The sequence below is a fragment of the Pseudorasbora parva genome, chromosome 3 (assembly GCF_024679245.1).
Source record: "Pseudorasbora parva isolate DD20220531a chromosome 3, ASM2467924v1, whole genome shotgun sequence".
NCBI classification, from domain to species: domain Eukaryota; kingdom Metazoa; phylum Chordata; class Actinopteri; order Cypriniformes; family Gobionidae; genus Pseudorasbora; species Pseudorasbora parva.
In genome coordinates this window covers 22,663,990-22,688,126 of record NC_090174.1, presented here as the reverse complement: position 1 = coordinate 22,688,126, position 24,137 = coordinate 22,663,990, and the positions used below count along the sequence as shown (strand labels likewise).

At 38.5% G+C, this 24,137-nt stretch overlaps 1 protein-coding gene across 2 annotated transcripts; it reads left to right on the top strand.

The window, feature by feature from the left end:
* The first annotated feature begins 612 nt into the window (after window positions 1-612).
* thbs4a (thrombospondin 4a) lies at window positions 613-23,277 on the top strand. 2 transcript variants are annotated; one of them, XM_067438165.1, is made up of 21 exons: window positions 613-894; window positions 4,583-4,780; window positions 4,871-5,118; window positions 5,208-5,322; window positions 10,196-10,278; window positions 10,861-10,915; window positions 11,041-11,210; window positions 11,732-11,869; window positions 12,976-13,050; window positions 13,140-13,319; window positions 13,435-13,539; window positions 15,116-15,223; window positions 15,318-15,477; window positions 16,217-16,335; window positions 18,669-18,721; window positions 18,793-18,974; window positions 19,172-19,399; window positions 21,839-22,035; window positions 22,273-22,445; window positions 22,541-22,680; window positions 22,763-23,275. In XM_067438165.1, the coding sequence occupies exons 2-21, from the start codon at window positions 4,651-4,653 to the stop codon at window positions 22,840-22,842; spliced, it is 2,739 nt and encodes a 912-aa protein (XP_067294266.1). In that variant the 5' UTR covers window positions 613-894; window positions 4,583-4,650; the 3' UTR covers window positions 22,843-23,275. The 2 variants fall into 2 exon arrangements, with proteins under 2 accessions (XP_067294266.1, XP_067294264.1); XM_067438163.1 differs by lacking the exon at window positions 613-894 and adding an exon at window positions 2,375-2,591 and having other exon boundaries at window positions 22,763-23,277.
* Window positions 23,278-24,137: the final 860 nt, after the last annotated feature.

Sequence of the window (24,137 nt, the reverse complement as noted above, 5' to 3'; positions counted from 1 at the left end):
ACGTCATATGTTATATTGTAGTCTCAAAATGTTGTCATCTTGAGACTACGATAATTGCAACATGGTGTGAATGCAGTGAAATGGCTGCTTGAACAGAAAAATGACTTGATTTTCTCCATTTGGAATTGATTGGATCGTTGTGGTTTGCTCTTGCTGTGATCTCATGTCAGTTACAGATTGTCCCTCCCTCGTGCCAGTAAATACGCATCATCAGAGAACAGAAGAGATGTCATTGCAGGTGGGATGAGAAATGATTAGGTTAATAAGAGGGCACATTGTTTATTTGTATGTACACGCACGCACACACGCACAAAATTATATATAAATACCCGGTAATAAATAAATAATAAATAATTTAATTATATATATATATATATATATATATATATATATATATATATATATATATATATATATATATATATATATATATATATATATATATATATTACACGGCTCTGTGAAATACTTGATTCTGATTGGTCAATCGCGCATTCCAGCGGTATGTTATTTACATAGACTGTAAAAGTTTCCTTCTGTTTCCAGATAACACACCGCTCATACGGGTACTACTTCTATGCTTAACGCTGGCGCCATCTTGTGGCTTAACAGCCGTGGGTTACAATGGAAGACTTCAAGGCAGGTTTCCTTTATAACGTTTTTAATATAGATATTTTTCCTATACAAACGCATCGATTCGAATCAGAAGGCTCTATTAACCCATCGGAGTCGTGTGGAGCACGTTATTTGACGGACAGCTGCATTTTTTATAGACTTAAAACACCACTACAACTACTGCTTGGATTAACGTTAGCCTGGACTTTCTAAATATAACGTTAACTCCGATTGTATTTGTCAGAAAGAAGAATGTCGTACACCTATGATAACTTGAGGGTGAGTAAATCATAGGCTTGGTTTCATTTTTGGGTGAACTAACGTTAACCCTTTCAGCATTAATTTTCAACATTTAGCAAGGGCATATGGCAAATCTTCAGCAATAGATAAAGGCTTAAAGCAGGTTGGAACCTATTTTTTTACGGTCTATGGTCGGAACTGTTTTTCTTCGCGAACGCTTTGCGTAAGAGCTAATAAAATATTTAATCTCAAGACAATATTTTGTGTCTAATAATTATTTATTTTTTATTTGAGACTAGTAGACGTGTAATAAGCGGGATAATGTACCCAGCCGGTTGTTATCGCAGAACGCTGTTGGGGTTTATTCTGTGATATATATCTATATATATATATATATATATATATATATATATATATATATATATATATATATATATATATATATATATATATATATATATATATATATATCATATATGTGCACGGATTAAATATAATACTGCAATATTCTATATATATTGTCCATTTTGATTTTATAGGGACTTTAAGAGAGTGTATTTTCTAAAATTCCACAGGACCAAAGTTCCTATTAAAGCTGGTAATTAGCTGGTCCAGCTGGTTTAGAAAGCTGGCAGAGCAATTGTCAGCTTGTTTGTTGGATGTTGGGCTAAAGTCAACTAGCTACCAGCAACAAACCAGCTGTCATGTTCCAAACACCAGCTGGAGCACTGGTGTGAGCGTTTTTTTTGTAAATTTAATTTTGTTCTTGTTTTACACTTTTAAAAATATGAATTCAATCCAACCTGTGCTTACAGATTTTGAGAGGCTGCAGGATAGATACAGGGAGTTGTCGAGTTAATGTGGTAAACTTTTTCATTCATTCAAACCTAAAGTTTAATTGATTTTCCATAACTCATCTGCCATAACACTCAAACTGGCAAGACTCAGCAGGGACATGTCAAGCCAAGATAATTCCTGTAAATGTGTTTTTTTTTTTTTTTTTTTTGGCAGGACAGATTGTTTGGTTAAATGCAATCGGATTGTTAAAGGGATAGTTCACCCAAAAGTTGAAGTTCACTTCCCCATTGACTTCCATTGTATGGGGAAGAAAATTGATGGGTCCCATCAATCTTTTGTGTTCAGCATAAAAAGGAAATGCATACAGGTTTGGAATTACTTGAGGGTGAGTAAATGATGACAGAATTTACATTTTTGAGTGAACTATCCCTTTAAGGTATGCCATTGTTTGTTAGCATCCTTGGTTGTCACTTTCAATTAAAGTTTAAATGAAAAAAGGAAAAACAATGAAGAAAAAAACATTTAGGGTTTCATTCAAAAGCACATGTTCATTGCTACCACAGGGACTGAACATTATTAACAAAGAGCTCTTTGGGACATCCTTACAGTAATACATGGCTACATTCTGGTAAAAGCACAGAAGCATTCTGGAGGAGGTGCTTGGTCACACATTATATAGAGACATCTGAAAAGCTTAAATCACTTGAACACCAGTCTGGTTCTCGCCGATCTGCAGGGAACAGACAGTTCTGTTTTGACGGCTACTGGTCAAGCCTGAATTAGGGGTCAGAGCTGAAACATTTTTTCCTGGAATAAGAGTGAAACACTTTAACTGGATTTGTGACAAAATAAACCCACAATGGGTATTTGGACAAGATTCATATTCAGTTTACAGTTAATTTTACATCTCCTTGATACAGTGAAAACTCAAGGAATTGGTAAGTACTTAAAGCTTATAATATATATATTTGCCATTTCACTTTTTGCATTATTAATGTTAAGTGTCAAGTGTGTACATGCCTTACTTTTCTAAATGTGAAATAAATGGGGGAGGGGTGATATACATTTTTAGGGCAGAAGTCAATCACACCAAGTCATTTTTTGTAAGGTTTCACTTAGAAATTGCTAGTAAATGTCACAAATAATAATAACAACAACAAAAAAACATCATGTAGAACATTGAATCAAATAGCAGACGACTGAAATAGTATTTTCTTGTAAAACATACTCCAGTATTCTTTTTTTTTTTTTTTTTACAGTTTGGAAAAATAATTGTTACATTGTAACACTCCATAAATGTCATAAACTGTCTGGAATTCCCCCAGCATGCAGTGGGATTAACAAATGTAGATCTGAACACTAAAAATGTCCATTAGTTAAGGCCAAATCTGCCAATGACCTCATCGGTTGCTTTCCTGCAAACTGCTAAATAGTTCAAGTACATGTACGACAGTCTTAAAAATAAAGGTTCCATAAGGATGTTGTTTTCTCAGTTATGCCATAGCAGAACTGAAAAAATAACTTAAAAGAACCATTTTCTTTCTTAAAGCTACACTGTGTGATATTTTCCCCCATCTAGTGGTGAAAAGGTATATGACCATCCAGTGAATAATAGTTTCTGTTCCTCTCAATTTCGATTTCGTTTCAACTCCTACGGTGGCCGATTTAGTTATGGCTTCCAGTTCGACCTCTTCTGTGAGTGTTATTGCTTCAAGTGATGAGGTTACTTTTGAAAACTATTATAATTTGCAGTTATTTAATTTGCCAAATTATCTATGATCAAATTAATCTATGTAAAATGAATAATAGTTTTACGTTTTCATTATTTTTTACCATTTCATTGCTAACATCAGCTATCAGGTTCCCAGACGAATGCAAGCTAATCTTAGTAAAGTAACTTTTATCAGTGCTATCGTTATTCTGTATATTGTACGACATCACTAGTGTAAGGCAAACAAATTATAATGCAATTAAAATATTAATCTCATGTTATCCGTCATAGAACACGGATTTATGTTATAAGGTAACCAATACTTTTTCATCATTGGCGCGAGGAAAACTATCCTAGACGTCGTTCTTGTGTTATGCACAGCACACCATGATATAATTAGCCAAGCAACAATAAAACTTCCAATATACACAAATAGGCTGAATTAATATTACCTGTCGAGAAGAAAGCAGGCAACGTCGGCGTTCTTTTTAAAATCGTTGCTCCTCATGAGCTCTTTCCATCTTGGAAAGGCCACTCCAATATTTATTTTGTCTTGTTGATTTGCCCATTGCATTGCCGTCTTAATTCTCTTTTCCGCTTCCTTGGCGACTCTGATACATATCCCGCAATGTTACTAGGTCCCCGACCCGGGTTGAATTCGGTAATCAATTCCGGGACGTGGTTGCTTTCACACAGAAAGCGACCGGGCAATGTTCCGGGAATATTGCGGGTCCGACGTGCAGTGTGAAAGGGGCTTAAGAGTGATCCTCCATCATCATATAGCAGCCTCAAGCAATCCTCCTCTTCACAATCGACACAGTGCCATCGAGTGTAAAAACGCGAAAGGCGAAGCTTGAATTTACGGGTATGTCTCTCTTTGGCAAATGTACTTTCAAGATGGAGGAGCAACATGGCGACCGCCATCCGAACCCTCACCCGTATGTATTTTCAATGGTATATTATAAAATTACGAGAATACTTTATTACTTGAAAGAAGTAAATATACATTAATGAGCACATGTATTTTTGAAAGAACTAAATGATTTTAGCTAAGAATAAACTAAAAAAGTTACACAGTGTAGCTTTAATGTAAACCTTTTGTGCAATTGAAAGTTTCTGTGGATGTTAATGCAACCATATTTTTAAGAGTGTACGGAAATCAATCAAAAAGCATCAGTTCCCGATGCAAATCTGTTGACAAAAATGCAAATTTTGCAGTTTATGATCTCCTGGTGTCAGCGGAGTGCTTACCTGACCTTCTGCAAGGAGGAATAAGGGCAAAGAATATGGACAACGCTTTTATCCTCGCAACCCTGCAGATGCAGAATAAAGCTCCAACACGTGTCTTCCGCATCTTCAATGCTGCAGAAAACACAGATTATTTGGATTTCACTGTTCAGGGGAAACTCAACAAAGGTTTGTCTGATCAGAGCTCACCAATGTGCTTTATGATCAATGGCTCCATAAATACATGACATGTTCACTAATTACTCTTTCTGTTGACAGTCGTTTTGAAATATCTAAAAAGCAATGGAAAGGTTGGAACAACACATTTCGGGAAAGTGCCACTGACGGATGGTAAACGACATCATATACTGCTGCACTTCAGTGGGCTGCAGCAGGGCAACCCCGCCACGGCTCTTTATGTGGACTGCAGGCTGGTGGAGAGAGTGCAGGACGTGCCACTGGCATTTAAATCACTACCGCAGGGCCAAAAACGAGTCACGCTGAAGACCCTCCCAACCTCATCGCAGGTAAACCAAGACTGAACAAATATCATTGTTCTGATGAGGTTATATATGCGCACTGCAAGTGAAATCTGTGAATGATACCTGTGTCACAGGATAAGCTGTCAGACCTCAGACTCGTGCTCGATGAATCTATTGATAATGTCGTGGAGCTTCAGGACTGCAGTGGTCCAGAGCTGAGTGAAGAGAAAGAAACTCTGCAACTACTAGGTGCAAATACTAGTTGTTTCTCTGTTTTAGTCAGCTATAATTTTGTTAAAGGGTTAGTTCTCACAACAACAAAAAAAGAAGAAGACAATTCTGTCATTAATTTCTCAACTTCATGATTTTCCAAACTCTGTAGACTTTCTTTCACCTTGAAATCTGAGTGCTTTCTGTTAGGGGTGTAACCATAGGCGTCATTTGCGAGTTGGACAAGGTGGGACATGTCCCCGACACTTTTTGCTAGCAAGGGACAATATTGTCCCCACCACTTTTAAACCCTCAGCATGGATAAAACTACCTCATTCAAACAAAACATCTCCAGTTAGGAGATGTTAGACTTTGTATTTGTTCCGGTTGTAAGGCAGATGTCTGGCCTGAGAAACAAAGGACTTTCTAGGGATTAACATTTGAACTCTCTCCCACTACACCATATCGATACACTCACACCTCACCCTCACCCTCTGCATATCACCCTCTGTACTTGCATTTTCTCCCCGTCCAGGGGCCTATTGCACAAAACTAGGATAAGGGCTTAAGCCGGGATATCTTGGTGATCCTGGCTCAATTTATCTGCTTATATACAGTTATCTTTCAATATCGTTCTTGGTGTGAGTGTGCTTTCAGGGTACGTTTACACGACAGCGGTGTACTAAATTTTCCATACAGATGACAAGATCACCAAGATATACCGGATTAATCCCTTATCCTAGTTTTGTGCAATAGGCCCCCTCACACAAAACCTATATACCGTTAAGTGTATACAATGAAAAACTATATGTTTAGTATAATTTGAAATGTTTCAGTGCGTCTGGTAAATGGTCTCATTCTCCTAACCAATCATAATAAGTTGAGAAAATATTGTATGACATTTAAGAGGTGACCTCCCACAGATCTATAATCCAGGATGCCTCCTGTATGTAAATAAGTGCCCTCTTTCACAGACGTTGGGAACTCATTCAGACACAAATTCTGATTTCACATTTGTGACCCCCTGAATAAGGGGCCAACATCTAATTCTAATTACAGTGACCACCATTTGGTGAGTCGGTTGAATTATCTGGGTATTTAAGGAGATGTTTCAGGAGGATCAGGGCCAAATCTTTAAATGGGTCAGCCCGTAACGTTGGGTGTTTCCAGACACTGCGTTATTTAATTTTTAGAAGTCAGGTATCCATACTTTATTTTGTACTTCAGGGTATTTGATGCTATGTATGGATTATCTTTGAATTGATTGTGTAATTGGCGATATACATTTACCTGGCTGTTAATAAATTGTTACATTTTGATTTATTCTGACTTATTCTGGAATGATTAACTATCTCTAGTAGATTATAACCGGGTATAATTTCAACAAAGGGTTAAACAGAATAATTAAATGTGTAGTCAAAGGAAGTGTATGTGAGATTGTGGCCAAAACTGGTACTGCACTCACTTTCAAATGACTGTAGAGCGGTGTATCCCCTCCCCCCTGACTCGAGGTTGCCAGATATGCTGCAGGATCCAGGAGGAACGTTTGTAGCTGCAGCTGTGGTAACTAGAGAAGAGCTAGAAAAAAACACTCCTGCCGAAACACTACTGACTTCGTGATTGGTCGATAGGTGGAGAGTGGAGCTTCAGGCCAAAACACATGTTTTGGCCTGACATGTGATGTTACATATCAACATCAGTTGAGGACTGCAACAACAACTTTTAAATGACAATATCCTGGCCCCGACTACTGTTGTCATTCATATAAGTATTTATAATTAACATGACTTGATTAATGACTTGACCATTTTATGATTAATTGAAATACATTTCTTACATACAGTTCCTTTAAACTATTAAATATAAAATGACCAAATAACCAAATGGCATTTTAACCTAAATGATAAAATGGAGTCAGATAAAGAGGAATTTTAATTAAATCCTGTTGCCCAGCTGAAAACAGTGAACATGCACCAACCTCCACCCATCAATCGTTAGTGTCACAAATCAGGCCTCTGGGGCTCCCTCTGATCGCCACCAGAGGGCTCCCTCACCTCAATATTTTTCCCCACTCTGGACTTCATTACCCATAATCCTTTGCCCTGACTCATCAGCCATCATTGTTTACACCTGTGTGCCATTAGCCTCATCACCTTACGGTGTGTTCACACGGGGCGTAGGCGTTAACGCTTGACGGAGGGCGTGGCTGAAGCTTGGTGCTGACGCGATCGTCATAGTGACAACAGCCAATCACATTAACTTACTTGCTGCTTGGACCACAACACAACACAAAAAAGCGCCTTTTTTGACAGCTAGTCTGTGAGACGAACTGGATGCCGATTTGGATGAATGTGCGAATGCGATTGCCCGTGTAGGTGTTGTCAGTGCAGTGCACAGGTGTTCGACGCTGTTGGGTATATTCAATCCTCAAAAAGCGCCGACAGCGGGGAGAATGTCACGTACTGGTCCGGAAGCTGCGCCTGGATGGTTCACGAGCAGTAATGAACGCAATTGGCTAGCGCCTGCTCAAGGATATTTGCATACGGTGATCTGATTGGATGCCGCCTGCGCTGGCGCTTGAAAAGTTGAGAAATCTTCAACTTCTGCCGCTTGCAAGGCGAGTGAAGCGACGCGACGCGACGGAACCCACAATTCAGTTCGGCAACGGATGATGTCACCCATTCAAAGTAAATGGGAAGCGTTAACTCCTACGCCCTGTGTGAATGCGGCGTAAGTCTATATAAACCTTGTTCACTCTGCCATTCACTGCGAATTCTTGTAAAGTGTAACTACTTTACAAGGTGGTCGTCATTCTGAGCGTTCTATCATGTTTTCATGTCTCTTGGTTTTGGATCACCTGCCTGTTTCTGGACTACTCTCTTGCCTACATTCCTTGCCTTATTGTGTTTGTCTGCTCGGACTGCCTGCATGTATTTTGACCTTGCCTGTAACTCTAGACTTCGGTTGTGGACTGTTGTCTTAATAAAATTGCATTTGGATCCCCAATCTGTTGACTCATCGTTACAGTTAGCCTCCATTGGGACGCTTTAGCGGGCTTACATGGTGAAATCACGAAACAAAATGCACAAAAACTGTCCCTGCTCTTGATATACAATCATTGATGATATTCGGTTTTGATGAGAAAAAAATCTATACAAGGGCAGATTGGAGCCCAGAACCTCTGACATGCTAAACAAAAATTCTACCACCATAAGGTAATACAAGCAGATTAATAATCTCATCCATGAAAATGATTTCTGCCATGAACACGAGTCTCGTCCTGATTCTTTTTCACTGGCTGTGAGGTGAAGACGGCTCCCAAGTTTTCACGCTCAATCTTGGCATCATCAAGCTACACCTTCTATTTGAATATGTGACCTCTTTTGCAGTGAAAAATGACATTGTGCCTTTAAACACAGATAGCAACATCACGAGTGCTGTTCAGGTCTCCCCTGCCTTTGTGCGCTATCAATACCTGAGGGATGACAGCATAATGACCTTAGGTGTGTTCCACATCAGCTGTAGCTGGATGTAACCAATTGGCGAGAGTAGCTGCGTGCAGGCCGGGAGGACCTGCATTCGGAGATGTGAAGTCGGACAATTTCTGCTTCCTGTAGTGATGCTCTGCATGCATATGAATGCAATTTTGTCAAATACACAGATGTTTCAGAAACATTAGTGTTTCTGTGTTTCATCCAACGCTTTATGCACTGCTTAATGCAGCATATGTTTGTACAAGAATAAAGTTCAACATACAGTTTTTATGCAAAGGTTTGGGCACCCCTGATAATTATCATAATTTCAGTTTATAATCCGCTAGGCTTTCAACTTCATTTGGATATAATTTATATGCACCAGCCGGCTGTTCTCGAATCGCTTTTGCGGCACTTTGTTGACATACATGGCCTGCGTCCGAAACCTAGAAAATGCTGCCTCTGGAGGACACATTTGAAGGCAGGAAGGCATCAAGGCATGTCTGAATCTAATGTTCGCTTCACTTCCTGTCTGCTGAGAGACCTTCATCTGATCGATTTTTGAAGGCAGCGTACATGTATCCTTCACTGCCTTTGATATCCCACAATCCTGTGCTTTCCATTCTGTGACAGTTGAGCTTGGAAATTAGATGGCGTCCGAAAGTTGCGTTTGCAAGTCAGTTTGTGTGTAAATGTATGTTTTTTACCAATATTTTCCACTTCTGATGTCATTTTAGCGAGAAATTACTAATGTAATAATTTAATATGTGTTTAGTTCTCACCAAAGCTCGTTCTATTGCTGTAGATCATTAAACTGTTACACTGACTTAAGTCTATCTGAAATCAGTTTTGTGAGGTGCCTTCATGCACAAAACACTGCCTTACAAGTCATTGTCTGATAAGGCAGCGAGGCAACAATTCAGCTTGCCTGGGTTTTCGGTCGCAGCCATGGTGACGGCGCTGCCTCAAATTCAAGTGGTACTCGATGCAGAGTCAAATGACGTCTAGCTCCTCCTCTCTGGATGTTGACAGGGTGGAGGGATAGAGTTGTTGTGGGTAGGGTTAGGGTGTGGTTGGAAATTCTAGTTCCACCCATTAGGCCCAAACTGCATTTACTTCTTGCTGGAGGTCTAGAGGAGCTAGATTTAAGCCCCACCCATTCTCTGTGTTTTGATTTTCGCTAAAGTGGTAAATAATATGGTCCATTGAGGTTAAACCACCGGAGTCAAGTGGATTGCTTTAATGACGTCTTATACATTTCTGGGGCTAGAAAGTGGTTGTTGCGTAGTCTGTCGATGGAGGGACAGAAAGCTCTCAGATTTACGGGTTTGAAACATCATCAAGTAATAAATGACAGAATTAAAAAAAAAAATTCTGTAAACCACCTTCAATTATTGTTTTCTTCTAATACAGAAAATACCATTGTTACATTTCTGCAGGAACAACCTCAAAGATGGAAGCTGGCCCAATGTTTGAGCTCATGCGAATGATCCAAGAGTTGAAACAGAAGGTGGAGCAGCAGGTAACTTGAAATTGTGTGGGAAAATAGTTTCTAAAAGGGATAGTTCACTTAAAAAATCTATAATCATGTAATCACGTCATGTTGTTCTAAACCTGAATGTCTATTTTTCTCTATAGGAGAAATATTGATGTGTGTCAGATTCAGGAACAAATAGATTTTTGAGTCCTTTCACTGACTTAGCTGACAAGCTTAGCTTAGCTTAAAGCAGCTGACAGAACCTGAATGAATGATTTATTCATCATTTGGGCTTCAACTCACCGATTCAATGATAGAGGGATATTTTTCCCTCAAAATCCACTTAAATTTCAATCTGGTCCACACAAAAGCTAACGAAAATTTGCAACCGCATAAAAGTATGGACTTCTTTTATGTGTTTTTGCGTGCTTTTTAAAGCCTAAAAACTCATAGAATTAGTGACCAGAACAATTTATAAAAATGAAAAATGTTATCTAGAATTCACACTGGTTTGTAACAACGTAATGATGCTAAATAATTGATGTCAGACTTTTCATTTTTATGTGAACTATCCCTTCTTTAGTTTCTTCAGAACTTCAGCATAATAACCATGTGTTTTCATAACAGATCAAAGAAACTGCTGACCTGAAAAAGACTATCTTGGAGTGTGTTCCTTGCAATGGTAAGATTTTTGCTAGTGCTATTATTTTTGCTAATATGTCTGTGCTCAGTCAAGCAGAAGTCAATTATAATGAAGATGTTGAAGTAGTCAGACAAGGTGAACTCAAGTGTTATGCTAATATTCAGGTGCATTAGGACCGGATCAGGCAGCACCACATAATAAAAAGCCGTCCAAGTGTGGACCGGGGGTCTGTTTTACGCCAGCCATGTGTATCGAAAAAGACGGAAATGTGAGCTGTGCACCCTGTCCTGAGGGCTACACTGGAGATGGAGTCCAATGTGATGATATAGATGAGGTGAGATTTAAGATTCAGACTTTTTTTGTTCATGTTATTGGTATGCCCAAACATTAGTCAACCTATAAAAAACTTGTTTGTTATATACTATTGTTTATAACTTTCTGTCGTTTGAAGCGAGTTTCGCTGTTTATATTGTTTATCTATGCACTCAGTCATTTCCTATTTAGTTGGGTAATTATGAGAAAACAGGAACACTATCGGACTTGTTTTATGAGATTTTTTCTCTTTCCATTACTCACTGCAGTATCTCCACTAGCTCAGACTGTTCAACACATCTGACATGGTTTTCTACTTAATTGATGAACAATAAAACTCAGTCAGGAACACATAATGATTTATTAACACTTCATCAGGGTTTCAATTGGGGCTAATTATTGTTTAAACTGTTAAGTAAGGAAATGTTCCTGTGGTTTTATAGAACTTTTCACAGATCACTGTGCAACTATCATCATTATATTACTGAGCATTGTTTGTTGAACGTCATAAATCCAGCTAACCTATACGCTGTTCAATTTCAGTGTCAATTCAACCCATGTTTCTCTGGTGTGCGGTGTATTAACACTGTGCCAGGGTTCAGATGTGAGAAGTGTCCGCGAGGTTTCTCTGGCCCAGAGATCCAGGGTGTGGGCGTTCACTATGCTCAGACAAACAAACAAGTGCGTATTTGGAGCAATGCAAAGCATTCATTTAATAAAAAAATGATTTACCACTGTGTGCAAATGTATATTTGTATACTACCAATCAAAAGTTTGGGGTCAGTAAGAATTTTTAATTTTTTTAATTTTTTATAAATAAATATTGTTAGATAGCAGGGATTTGTTGATACAATTAACAGTAAAGACATTTATGAACGTAAATTCTGGTCTTTTGAACCTTTATTCACCAAGGAATCCTAAAAAATGTATCACGGTTTCCACAAAATAATAAGCAGCACAACTGTTTTCAACATTGATAATAACAGGAAATGTTTCTCGAGCAGCAAATCATAATATTAAACAAATTGGTAACACTTTATATTAAGGTTCAGTTATTAACTATTAACTAGCTGCTTATTAGCATGCATATTACTAGGATATTGGCTCTTTAGTACTTATAAAGCAAATATTATTGCCTTATTCTGCATGACCTTATTCTACATCTCTTAATCCTACCCAATACCTAAACTTAAATGCTACAAAAACTACCTTACTAACTATTAATAAGCAGTAAATTAGGAGTTTATTGAGTCAAAAGTCGTAGTTAATAGTGAATATGTGTTCCCTGTACTAAAGTGTTACCGAAAAATGTACGAAGGATCGTGTGACACTGAAGACTGGAGTAATGATGCTGAAAATTCTGCTTTACCATCACAAGAATGAATGAAATATATTAAAATAGAAAAAAAGTTATTTCAAATTATTACTGTATTACTTTATTTTTGATCAAATCAATGCAGCATTGGTGAGCATAAGAGACTTCTTTCAAAAACTTAAAAAAATCGTATTGACCCAAAATGTATATGAATATATATGGATGTCCATTCTTTAATATTGTGAGAGAACAAATATAATAATATATTTTAAAGCACCCCATATGTAAAACTGTGATACATGTCATGATACTGAGTGATTACCGTATTATAAACCATGATATTTACATGGTACTTCAAGTGAATGTCCAAAAAACATAGTATTATGATACACACATATATCATTGTATTGTTTGTTTTTTTGTGATGTTAGTGCCATACAGTGATTAACACCAGATTTATCCTTTTTATCAGTTTTGTAATGATATTGATGAGTGCCAGGTGGATAACGGTGGCTGCACACCCAATTCATACTGCTATAATACAGTGGTAAGATACTAATATCCTATATTATACTAATGTGGCCGGTAGAAAGCACAGTAAATATAGTTAAATGTGAAAATTGTGCTTTCTCGTAGGGTGCGTTTCACTGTGGGAACTGCAAGACCGGATTCACGGGTGACCAGAATTCTGGCTGCAAAAGTGCTGGCCCGGGCCCCGCTCCTATATCTGACAGGCTGTGCGGGAACGGCCAGCCAAATCCATGTGACATCAACGCAGAGTGTGTTGTGGAGAGAGATGGGAGCATCAGCTGTGTGGTGAGACATCATTCACAGATGTTTGCTGCACTATCATTCTTGAGCAGTTTGAGTAAACTTTGTGCTTGTGACTTCCATGCTTTTGAGCCACCTGACAATATTTTGTTGCTTTTAGTGCACGATTGGCTGGGCAGGAAATGGCTATGTCTGTGGAAAAGACACAGACATTGACGCCTATCCAGATAGCAAACTTCAATGCAGAGATGGAACCTGCAAGAAGGTGATATTCATGGAATCTGTTATAAGTTTGCATTAGTTAGTGCTTCAGTGATCACAAATTGACGATGAACAACATTTGGTAACACTTTAGAATACTGTTCGTCATTAATAATAACTACACAGGAACAAGTGAGTATAATGCAGTAGGCCTATTAATACTCTACAGTGCAAAAAAGTTACATGGTTGCTTTAAAATGTTGAGTTTATTGAAAATAAACATTTAAGTTAATACGATGAACATTTTTTGAGATTCGACAACCTTTATTAAAATATTCTTAAAAGATTTTGTGAGCATATTGGGTAATTGTGTGTGTTTTATTTCTGATGATGCAGTGAAACATGCCAAATAGTGTTTTGTTCATGATTTATCAAATTTTTATGTGGTTCAGATACAATAATAATATGGTGTTTCTATTTATTAAACAAATTTCCTTCATTGTATCAACTCAAAGTTTTCATTTCAATGAACTCAAAATTTTAAGGCAACCAGGTTACTTACTTTTTTAAGTTAAACCAACAAACATTTTTCACAGTGTATATTTAAATATTATTTAAAGATTTTGTAAGCATGTTGGGTAATTATGTGTGTTTTATTTCTGATGACGCAGTGAAACATGCCAAATAGTGCTATTTTCATGATTTATCACTTTTTTTGTGGTTCAGATACAGTAATATTTTGGTACAGTAATATTTTCACCTGGTTTAAGTTTCTATTAAACCAATTTCCTTCATTGTATCAACTAAACATTTTTATTTCAATAAACTCACAATTTTAAGGCAACCAGGTTGCTTACTTTTTTAAGTTAAACCAACAAAAAATGTTTACAGTGTAGTAACCATTAAGAACTACTCTATACACGTTCATAATTAACATGAATAATGCATAATTAATTCTAAAGTGAAGGTAAGGGTAACCCACTTGAGTAAGTGTAACTATTTTTCAGAAGGAAGTATTAATTATTATCACTATTCTAAAGTGAATAAACATTATAACTCTCTACACTGTAAAACATTAATTAGAAAAAAATTACCTGGTTTCCTTAAAATTTTGAGTTCATTAAAATTAAAATTTTGAGTTAATACAATAGAATTTTTTTTGAGAATCGACAACCTTTATTAAAATATTATTAAACGATTTTGTAAGCATATTGGGTAATTGTGTGTTTTATTTCTGATGACGCAGCCAAATTGTGCTATTATCATGATTTATCAAATCTTTTATGTGGTTCAGATACAATAATATTTTCTATTTATTAAACCAATTTCCTTCATTGTATCAACTCAAATTTTTAATTTCAATAAACTCAAAATTTTAAGGCAACCAGGTTACTTACTTTTTTAAGTTGAACCAACAAAATCCAACCAAATTTTTAATTTTTACAGTGTACTCTAGTAATGCATTTAATTGCATTTCATTATGCATAATTTAAACATTTAAACTTTTATTTTCATTACAATACTGCATCGTTCAATTAACAGTAACCAAGATTAAGAAATGCTGAAATTTATTGTATTAAGCTATCTTATAGAACTCAACCTGTAAAGTGTTACCACCAGTATTTACTTTTCATTTGCAGGATAACTGCGTGTTTGTTCCAAATTCGGGCCAAGAAGATGCAGACAGAGATGGGAAGGGAGACGCCTGTGATGACGATGCAGATAGTGATGGCATCGTTAATAATCAGGTACAGATTAAACATCATTTCATTATGATCAATCTTTTTCTTGAACTGATAAGCTCCTATCAGTTTCAATCCCTGCATGAATCTGTACCTACAGGACAACTGCTGGTTGGTACCCAACATAGACCAGAAGAACAGTGATAAAGATCTCCATGGTGACGCTTGTGATAATTGTATAAAAGTGGAGAACGCGGACCAGCGGGACACAGACAAGGATGGACTGGGAGATGCCTGTGATGATGACATAGATGGGGATGGTAATTTAATTCAGATCTTATTTTGTCAAAGATCGACTTCTCCATACTTTTTGCTCACATTTGTACGTGCCATATGTGACCAGATGCATTTTTTTTGTGGTACTTATTATTTGCCAAAATGGGGTGTTATGTTTCGAATATCTTTTTTGCCCTCCGGGCCTGTTTTTTATCTATATTTTCCTGTGCTCAGGTTATTTTTATGAGGAAAAACAGAAGCTTTTAATTTGAAATAAGCTGTGTTTAATTAGAGAGCTCTTTAGCTTGCTCGGGTCATGTCAAACTGAAGTGACCTGTAGCAGTATTAACAGAGTCTATACGGCACCACACTCGTAATATTCTTTTAAATGAACAATTATTTGTTCCAGTCTGAAAAGTGTAAAATCGAGTCCAGGCAGAGTTTGACATTTACGGTCTGCTCATCAAGGCAGAAATCCAGACACTTGACTTGATACTTTAGAGCTTGGTCATGTCTCCTTTGAGCAACCACATTTCCCCCAAGAATCTGAGCCAAGAGCTGCTGACATGTGGAAACAATTCCACCGAAACCTTTCCGAAACACTGCCACCTTGTGACATTACTCAACAAACCGCACACAAAGACATCACTGTACCCAACTCTATAACACCGCAATGCATTTCTCCTGATGGATTCTGCTCCATTTCATGACATTTTCGACAGTATACCTCTGAATGAATGTGAATCACTGAACGCGTCCTTGTACATTCTGTACTCCTGATAGGTTTGAAGAACATCTTGGATAACTGTCAGAAGGTTCCAAACCCTGACCAGAAGGACAAAGATAATGACGGCGTTGGTGATGCATGTGACAGCTGCCCGGAGATGCCAAACCCCAACCAGGTGCCAAACAACTTAATTACTAACTGTCTGTTTTATTTTTGTTCTATTGTATTTTAATTTTGGACATATGGGCCATTCTACAGAATCTGTGAAAATAGCTGTCCAACCAATAAACACAATTAAAAAAATAATTGAATTATTTAAATTCTTAGATGTTTACTAAGATCCTTCTAATATCTATTGTGGTGGTTCCCAGCCACATTCCTGGAGGCCCACCAACAGAGCACATTTTGCATATCACCTTTGTCTGATACACCCCACATCAGATTTTGGAGTCACTAATGAGCTTGACTTGAATAAGGTGTGTTTGACTGAGGAGACATGCAAAATGTGCACTGTTGGTGGGGCGCCAGGAACGCACCCTAGCGGCAGCAAATCTAATCTGCTCGCAAGTGTCGTCTAACAACTCTCAATACCCTTCTAAGCTGTAATCGCCTAACTCTTGCCGGGCCAATCACATCGTGTATAGAGTCGGTGGGCGGGGCCATAATGACGACGGCCGAGTTGCGTTTGCGTGCTTCTAGTAAACACAGAAACTGGCGAACGGCGGTCTTTTGAATCAGCTTTGACTGCGACTCTGGAAGACTTGGAGTTAAGCTTTTCTCTGAGAAAAGAACAAAGAACGGCACTGAAGTCATTCTTAAAAAGGGAAGATGTGTTCGGAGTTTTGCCCGACCGGATACGGCGAATGTTTAATCTATCAACAAGCTCTGTTTCACCTTCGTTGCTCTGGTTGGTTGTAGCGCTATCCTATCGCGTGCAGAGGGAGTTTGAAAGACAACCGTTTATCCCGCCCCTCGGATTGAGCCCTGTCAATGGTGAGTTTCCAGGCCAAACATCTTGATGTGGGTCTGGCTTGCCAGGCTAATTGAATCCCACATTATTATTTAAAATAACAGTTTCATAAATAATTGGGTACTTTCAGTTGGGAGGTGGCTCCGAAACGTGTCCCACTTTTTCATGTCACTACTGATACAGGGTGTGTTTTAGTCTATTGTCTGAGACTTTAAGATTTGAACTACAACCCTATATTTTTTATCAGGAAATATTCCTGTGTCCCTCTCTCTCATAGCTACAGGTTGAGCAGATAGGTCCCATAATTTTGAGGTAAATGTGTTCAGAAGTCTGAAAATCTGTGCGGAACTTGAAGGAATTTCACAAACAAAGACCTTTTTTTCTGCAATTAAGCAAACTTTTTGGGGTGTTATTCTATTAAATGTAGTTTTTGTGTGTGTACGACTGTTCAGAACTGTGCTAGCGAAACATGTGCTGTTTAGCATCTTTGAGCTAGGCTGAAAAGTATCAAAAATGTCACTAATGAAACCATTGCTGCACTACACTGCCAAAGTAACTGGAGTGTGAGATCAGGGCATGAATGAGGAGATACTTTTTGACAGATTGAGCCACAAGCGTCTCTCCATAACCACCATCGCTGCCATAGAACGACCAATGGCCACAGCAGTCTGCTTGCTGGCCTGGAGAGCCGGATCTGTGGTACGGCGCAGTTATGCGGAGACAGAACATGTCCCTGGTCCATGTCCTTGAGCAGATCGGCCTGGTTTGCTTGTAACGCTGCCATGGCGTGGCCTGACCTGCTGCCGCATATGCTTTGCACACGAGCCATGAGGTGGCATGGCTTCAAAGTGCTGGAGCCTGTAGTGAAGATGCCTCGACCTGCAAAAGATAACTAGCTAGTGGATAGGAGCTAGCCTCCACCTCCCCATCTCCTCCTCTATTTCTCCCATTCTTCCTTTATATAGTACCATTATAGTTGGGTTGAGCTCTAGCCAATCCTTGTGTTTCAGCCCCCTTGGAGGACAGCAAACCATGTTCATTCACCATTAACAATTTAGATGGGTGGGGAGGCAAACTTGTGAATTTAATATTGTGAGTAATTTAAACTCAAATTTCTGCGTTCTTATTTGTTCTGTAAAGTTACAGTTCAAGTTATCTGATTCAGTTAAAGTCCAAAGTGCTTATGGAATATGCTAAATGTACCTTATGTAGCACATGCCATAAGACTTTGGACTTTAACTAAATCAGATACGATTCATTTTTTCCAGAGTCACAACTCAAGTAGTTTTGGAGTAATCAACTTTTAAAAAAATTGTGTTGCGAATTATGAAGTTCCTGTAGTTTGTTGGTTGAAGAGAATGACAATTCAAATAGTTACTATGGTTACATCTAGTGGTGTTAAATAGGTTCAAACAGGGTGAATACATGACAGAATGAAGCACTGCCAATGCAATTTGGGCAAGCAACTTAATGTGCATTTTTCTATTTTTCATATTTAATATTATTTTAATCCTGTCTTCTGTTTTCTTTCAAATCAGTCTGATGTTGACGATGATCTTGTTGGAGACACTTGTGACACAAACATTGACAGGTAGAGTCTGGTTTACCTTTTACCTTGATGGTCAATATAAAACTATTTTAAAACTGAGGTCTTTGTTCCAGTGATGGAGATGGTCATCAGAACACCAAAGACAACTGCCCCAACGTCATTAACAGCTCACAGCTGGACACTGATAAGGATGGGCTTGGAGACGAGTGCGATGATGACGATGATAATGATGGCATCTTGGATGATAAAGATAACTGTAGACTGGTGGCAAACCCAGACCAGTTGGATGAAAACAGTATGCACAATAAAATTTGATAAGTGGGATACTTTAAAGTAATGACAGTAGTAGTGTTTTTAAGTTTGACTTAAGTGTGACATATAACTTTTGGGGCCTCTGCATTATATAGTTCTTCACAAATCTATACTGGACTTAATCAGACCACTAATAAAAATATAAAAATAAAACATATTTTTGCTCTTCCACTTTGACAGATGATGGGGTGGGTGACGCCTGCACTGGAGACCTTGACAAAGATCACGTGATAGACATTATCGACATCTGCCCTGAAAATGCAGAGATCACTCTGACCGACTTCAGAGAATATCAGACCGTGGTTCTGGATCCAGAAGGAGAGGCTCAGATTGACCCCAACTGGGTTGTTCTTAATCAGGGGATGGAGATTGTTCAAACCATGAACAGTGACCCAGGACTAGCTGTTGGTGAGCTTATTTGACCCAAACAATTCAAATACAAGAAAGAAAGCATTTCCATAGTGAGAAGACCAGCTAGACCAGGGACGGGCAACTTCAGTCCTGGAGGCCCATTGTCCTATTTAGCGCCAACCCTAATTAAACACACCTGAATTAGCTAATCTAGGTCAAGAAGTCTACAGTTTTTCTCATCCCTGAGCTAGACCGATACCAGTCCAGTCCACCAATCTTAATGGTCATCATTTATTTACGTTTATGCCTTCTCAGATGTATACAACTTTCCTTCGTCTGTGGAACACAAAAAAAGATTTAAAAAAAAAACCATCTATGTGAGTCCATATAATAGGAAGAGGAGACGCTCAAAGCCAACGCTTCAAAAACCAAACAAAACGAACACAATGGTAACCCATGCGACCCCAGTGGTCTTCTGATAGGTGTCTGCATGGTAAAGTACATTGCACATTGCCAGCACATTGTGAAGGATGATGTAAGGATGTATTGTAAAGATCACTTGAGGACCATTACAAGTTACCTACTTTTACTTCATGCTAATTAATGAACGAACATAAAGTGCATTCGGAAAGTATTCAGAGCGCTTCTTTTTTCCACATTTTATGTTACGACCTTATTCCAAAATGGATTAAATTCACTATTTTCCTCAAAACTGTAAAAGCAATACCCCATAATGGCAACGTGAAAGAAGTTTGTTTAAAATCTTTGCAAATGTATTAAAAATTCAAACATGTAATCACATGTACATAAGTATTCACAGCCTTTGCTCAATACTTTGTTGAAATCTTTTTGAGTATGATGCTACAAGCTTGGCAAACCTATTTTTGGGCAGTTTCCCCCATTCTTTTTTGCAGGACCTCTCAAGTTCCATGAGGTTGGATTAGGAGCACCAGTGCACAGCCATTTTCAGATCTCTCCAGAGATGTTTAACAGGGTTTTGGCTGGGCCACTCAAGGAGATTCACAGAGTTGTCTCGTAGCCACTCCTTTGTTATTTTGGCTGTGTGCTTAGGGTCGTTGTCCTGTTGGAAGATGAACCTTTGCCCCAGTTTGAGGTCCAGAGCTCTCTGGAGCAGGTTTTCATCAAGGATGTCTCTGTACATTGCTGCATTCATTTTCCTCTCTATCCTGACTAGTCTCTCAGTTCCTTTAGCTGAAAAACATCCCCACAGCATGATGCTGCCACCACCATGATTCACTGTAGGGATGTATTTGCCAGGTGATGACCGGTGCCTGGTTTCCACCAGACATGACACTTGCCATTCAGGCCAAAGAGTTTCATTAGACCAGATAATTTTGTTTCTCATGGTCTGAGAGTCCTTCAGGTGCCTTTTGGCAAACTCCAGGTGGGCTGTCATGTGCCTTTTACTGAGGAGTGGCTTCCATATGGCCACACTACCATATAGGCCTGATTGGTAGAGTACTGTAGTGATGGTTGTTCTTTTGTAAGGTTCTCCTCTCTCCTCAGAGAAACGCTGGAGCTCAATCAGAGTGACCATCGGGTTCTTGGTCACCTCCCTGACTAAGGCCCTTCTCCCCCGATCGCTCAGTTTAGCCGGGGTTCCAGCTCATCATTATGGAGGATGGAGGCCACTGTGTAAAGCAAACGTTTCCTATCGCAAATATAGTGTACTATGTGCCTTTCACCATGTAGAAATTGTAAATGTGTGAATAAATTACCGATTTCAGCCGCAGCTTCAGCAGTGTAGGGGGCGGGCTTTAGATTCTAGAGAGCATTTTGATTGGACAGAAGATTTGATGAGAAAGTGAAGTCTGCGTCTCTTGATGACGTCATCAAAATCGTGATTCGTTTTAACGGAAGTAAGAGACTGTACATTTTGAATGCTTATATCTCCTAAATGCAAATGTTGTCATTGTTTTGGAACACACCAGCTTATACATAACTTTAAGGCTAACAGTCATACTAAAAGCTAAACAAATTCGATTTTGATTTCAGTGGACCTTTAAGGATGATCAGTGGAAACAGGATACATCTGAGCTCAATTTTAAATGTGTCATGGCAAAGGCTGGGAATACTTATGTACATTATTTTCTTTATAAATTTGAAAAGATTTCAAACAAACTTCTTTCACGTCATTATGGGGTACTGTTTGTAGATTTTTTGGTAAAAATAATTTTTTATCGATTTTGGAATAAGGGTGTAACATAAAATGTGGCAAAAGTGAAGCGCTGTAAACACTTTGTGAATGCACTTTGACAGTTGGCAGGAAGCAATGGTTAATAGTTAAAATATTAGTTTTTCTCTCAAACACAGAAAATCTCTTTGCTCCAGGAAATATTGTATCATCCACTGGGGGTCATATATGGATTTCCGTCATGTTCGTTTTCTTTGTGTGTTCCACAGAAGAAAGCTGTTCAAATTTTGTATTTTTAAAAACTGCGTCAGAACATGACACAATCTTAACACCCAATACAGGATACACAGCATTTAGTGGCGTGGACTTTGAGGGCACCTTCCACGTGAATACAGTGACCGATGACGACTATGCAGGCTTCATCTTTGGCTACCAGGATTCCTCCAGCTTCTATGTGGTGATGTGGAAGCAGACGGAGCAGACATACTGGCAGGCGGTGCCCTTTAGAGCCGTGGCTGAGCCTGGCATTCAGCTTAAGGTCCCGGCGCTCTTCATCTCTATTACTGTCTGAACGCTCAGCGTGTGCTTTTATCATTACTGCTGCTCCGCTGAGGCCCTCGGCTAATCTAGAAAAGTGGTTTTGGCTAAACTCTGAAGTGTGCAAAAATACTTAACTGATGTTCAATCTGTAACCAAATAGTTATTTTGCACTTTAAGTAAGTCACATTTTGATTATTCAACTGAAGACATTAATCAATATATTGTGCAATTTTAGGCTGTAAAGTCTAAAACCGGGCCTGGAGAGTTCCTGAGGAATTCTCTGTGGCACACTGGAGATACAAACGACCAGGTGCGTTTGCTGTGGAAAGACCCTCGAAATGTGGGCTGGAAGGACAAGGTGTCCTACCGTTGGAATCTGAAGCACAGACCCCAAGTGGGATACATCAGGTTAGATGCTGTAAATATTGGAGACTTCAGACTTTACTGAAGAAAAAATGCACTGAAGCAAAACATGTTTATGATTTTTCTCTGTTTTGGCACAGAGTAAAGTTCTATGAAGGCACCGAATTGGTTGCAGACTCTGGAGTTGTTCTTGACACCAGCATGAGAGGAGGCCGTCTCGGTGTATTCTGCTTTTCACAGGAAAATATCATCTGGTCCAACCTGAGATATCGCTGTAACGGTGAGTGCGGTGTTTAAACAATATTAGAGGAACAATTTGCATTTTTGTGTTCATCTTAATGTACGTCTTTTGACATTTACAGACACAATCCCTGAAGACTATACAGAGGAACATGTAAGAGGCCATGATGAAACTAAGCTTGGAAGAAATAGAGAGCACTAGTGGTAAAACACATCACAGAAGCGGTTCCAGCACCAAAGCAGATGAGACTGAAGTTCAGGGTACTCTTATTTCCCTTAAAACATGGACTATTTACTGATTTTTGCATTCAAGACAAAATATAGTTTTTTATAGTTATGCCAAATGTACACCTGCTGTAGTGTTTACTACACAATAATGCTTTTCAGCCAGAAAGACACGTGCTTCCACACTAAACACTCACTTTAATATTAATAAAGTGAATAAATAAATGTAAATTGTCAAGATTTGTGCTTGGACTTTCTGATGATTGTCACTGACTAGAAGTAGAAGTGATAGTTTACCCAGAACTGACAATTTTGTTGTGTTTCTCCAAAACACTATCGTTCAAATGTTTGGAGTCAGCAAGGATGCATTAAATGAATCAAAATTGACATTTCAGATTCAATATTCATCAACTTCATATTCATCAAAGAATCCTGACAAAAAAAAAAATCTAATATTAATAATATTAAGCAGTACAACGGTTTTCAGCAATGTTTCTTGAGCAGCAAATCAGCACATTTAGAATGATTTTAGAAGGATCATGTGACACTGAAGACTGGAGTAATGATGATAAAGTAATAAATCCAGCTTTGACATCACAACAAAAAGTCAGTCGTTTTAAATTATTTTACATTTTAAAAATCCTACTTTCATATAGTACATGTCTTAAAGATGCACTGTGTAGTATTTTTGCAGTAAAATATCCAAAAACCACTAGGCCAGTGTTATATATTTTGTTCAGTTGAGTACTTTCAATATCCCAAATGTTTCCAGCTGTTTGTAAATTGTGAGAAAATTGCTATTTTAACCAATGAACCGGGACGTGTCAGCATAGCGTTTGAGGGAGTTGCCTGTCAATTGCGTCATATCTGCGTTTCCCGCAGTTTTATTTGGTAGAAGCGCTTTTCTTTTAGCAGTGTGAACATGTCAGCAGCGCCGAGTGAACACACAGAGTAACGTCATAACATCATTTTAAACACACTTACGCATCTAATATGATAAACAGAGCTGCTTTACCTTATAATCATGACCGGAAAAGTAGAAATGGTGTGCCCGCGACCGGCGACTGTGTCCCGTCCCGTCATAATAAAAGTCCCGGTGTTCGCGAGGCGGGTGTTTGTATAACAATCGCTCCAGCGGCCATGCTCAGCTCTACAACACTCGGTCCCGCTCTGCTTCATACTACAGTAACGTTAATAACCGCATCCATGAACATGATTTCTGTCTGTGTCCTATTTTCCACCGGCTGTGAGGTAAAGACCACATGTCCCAAG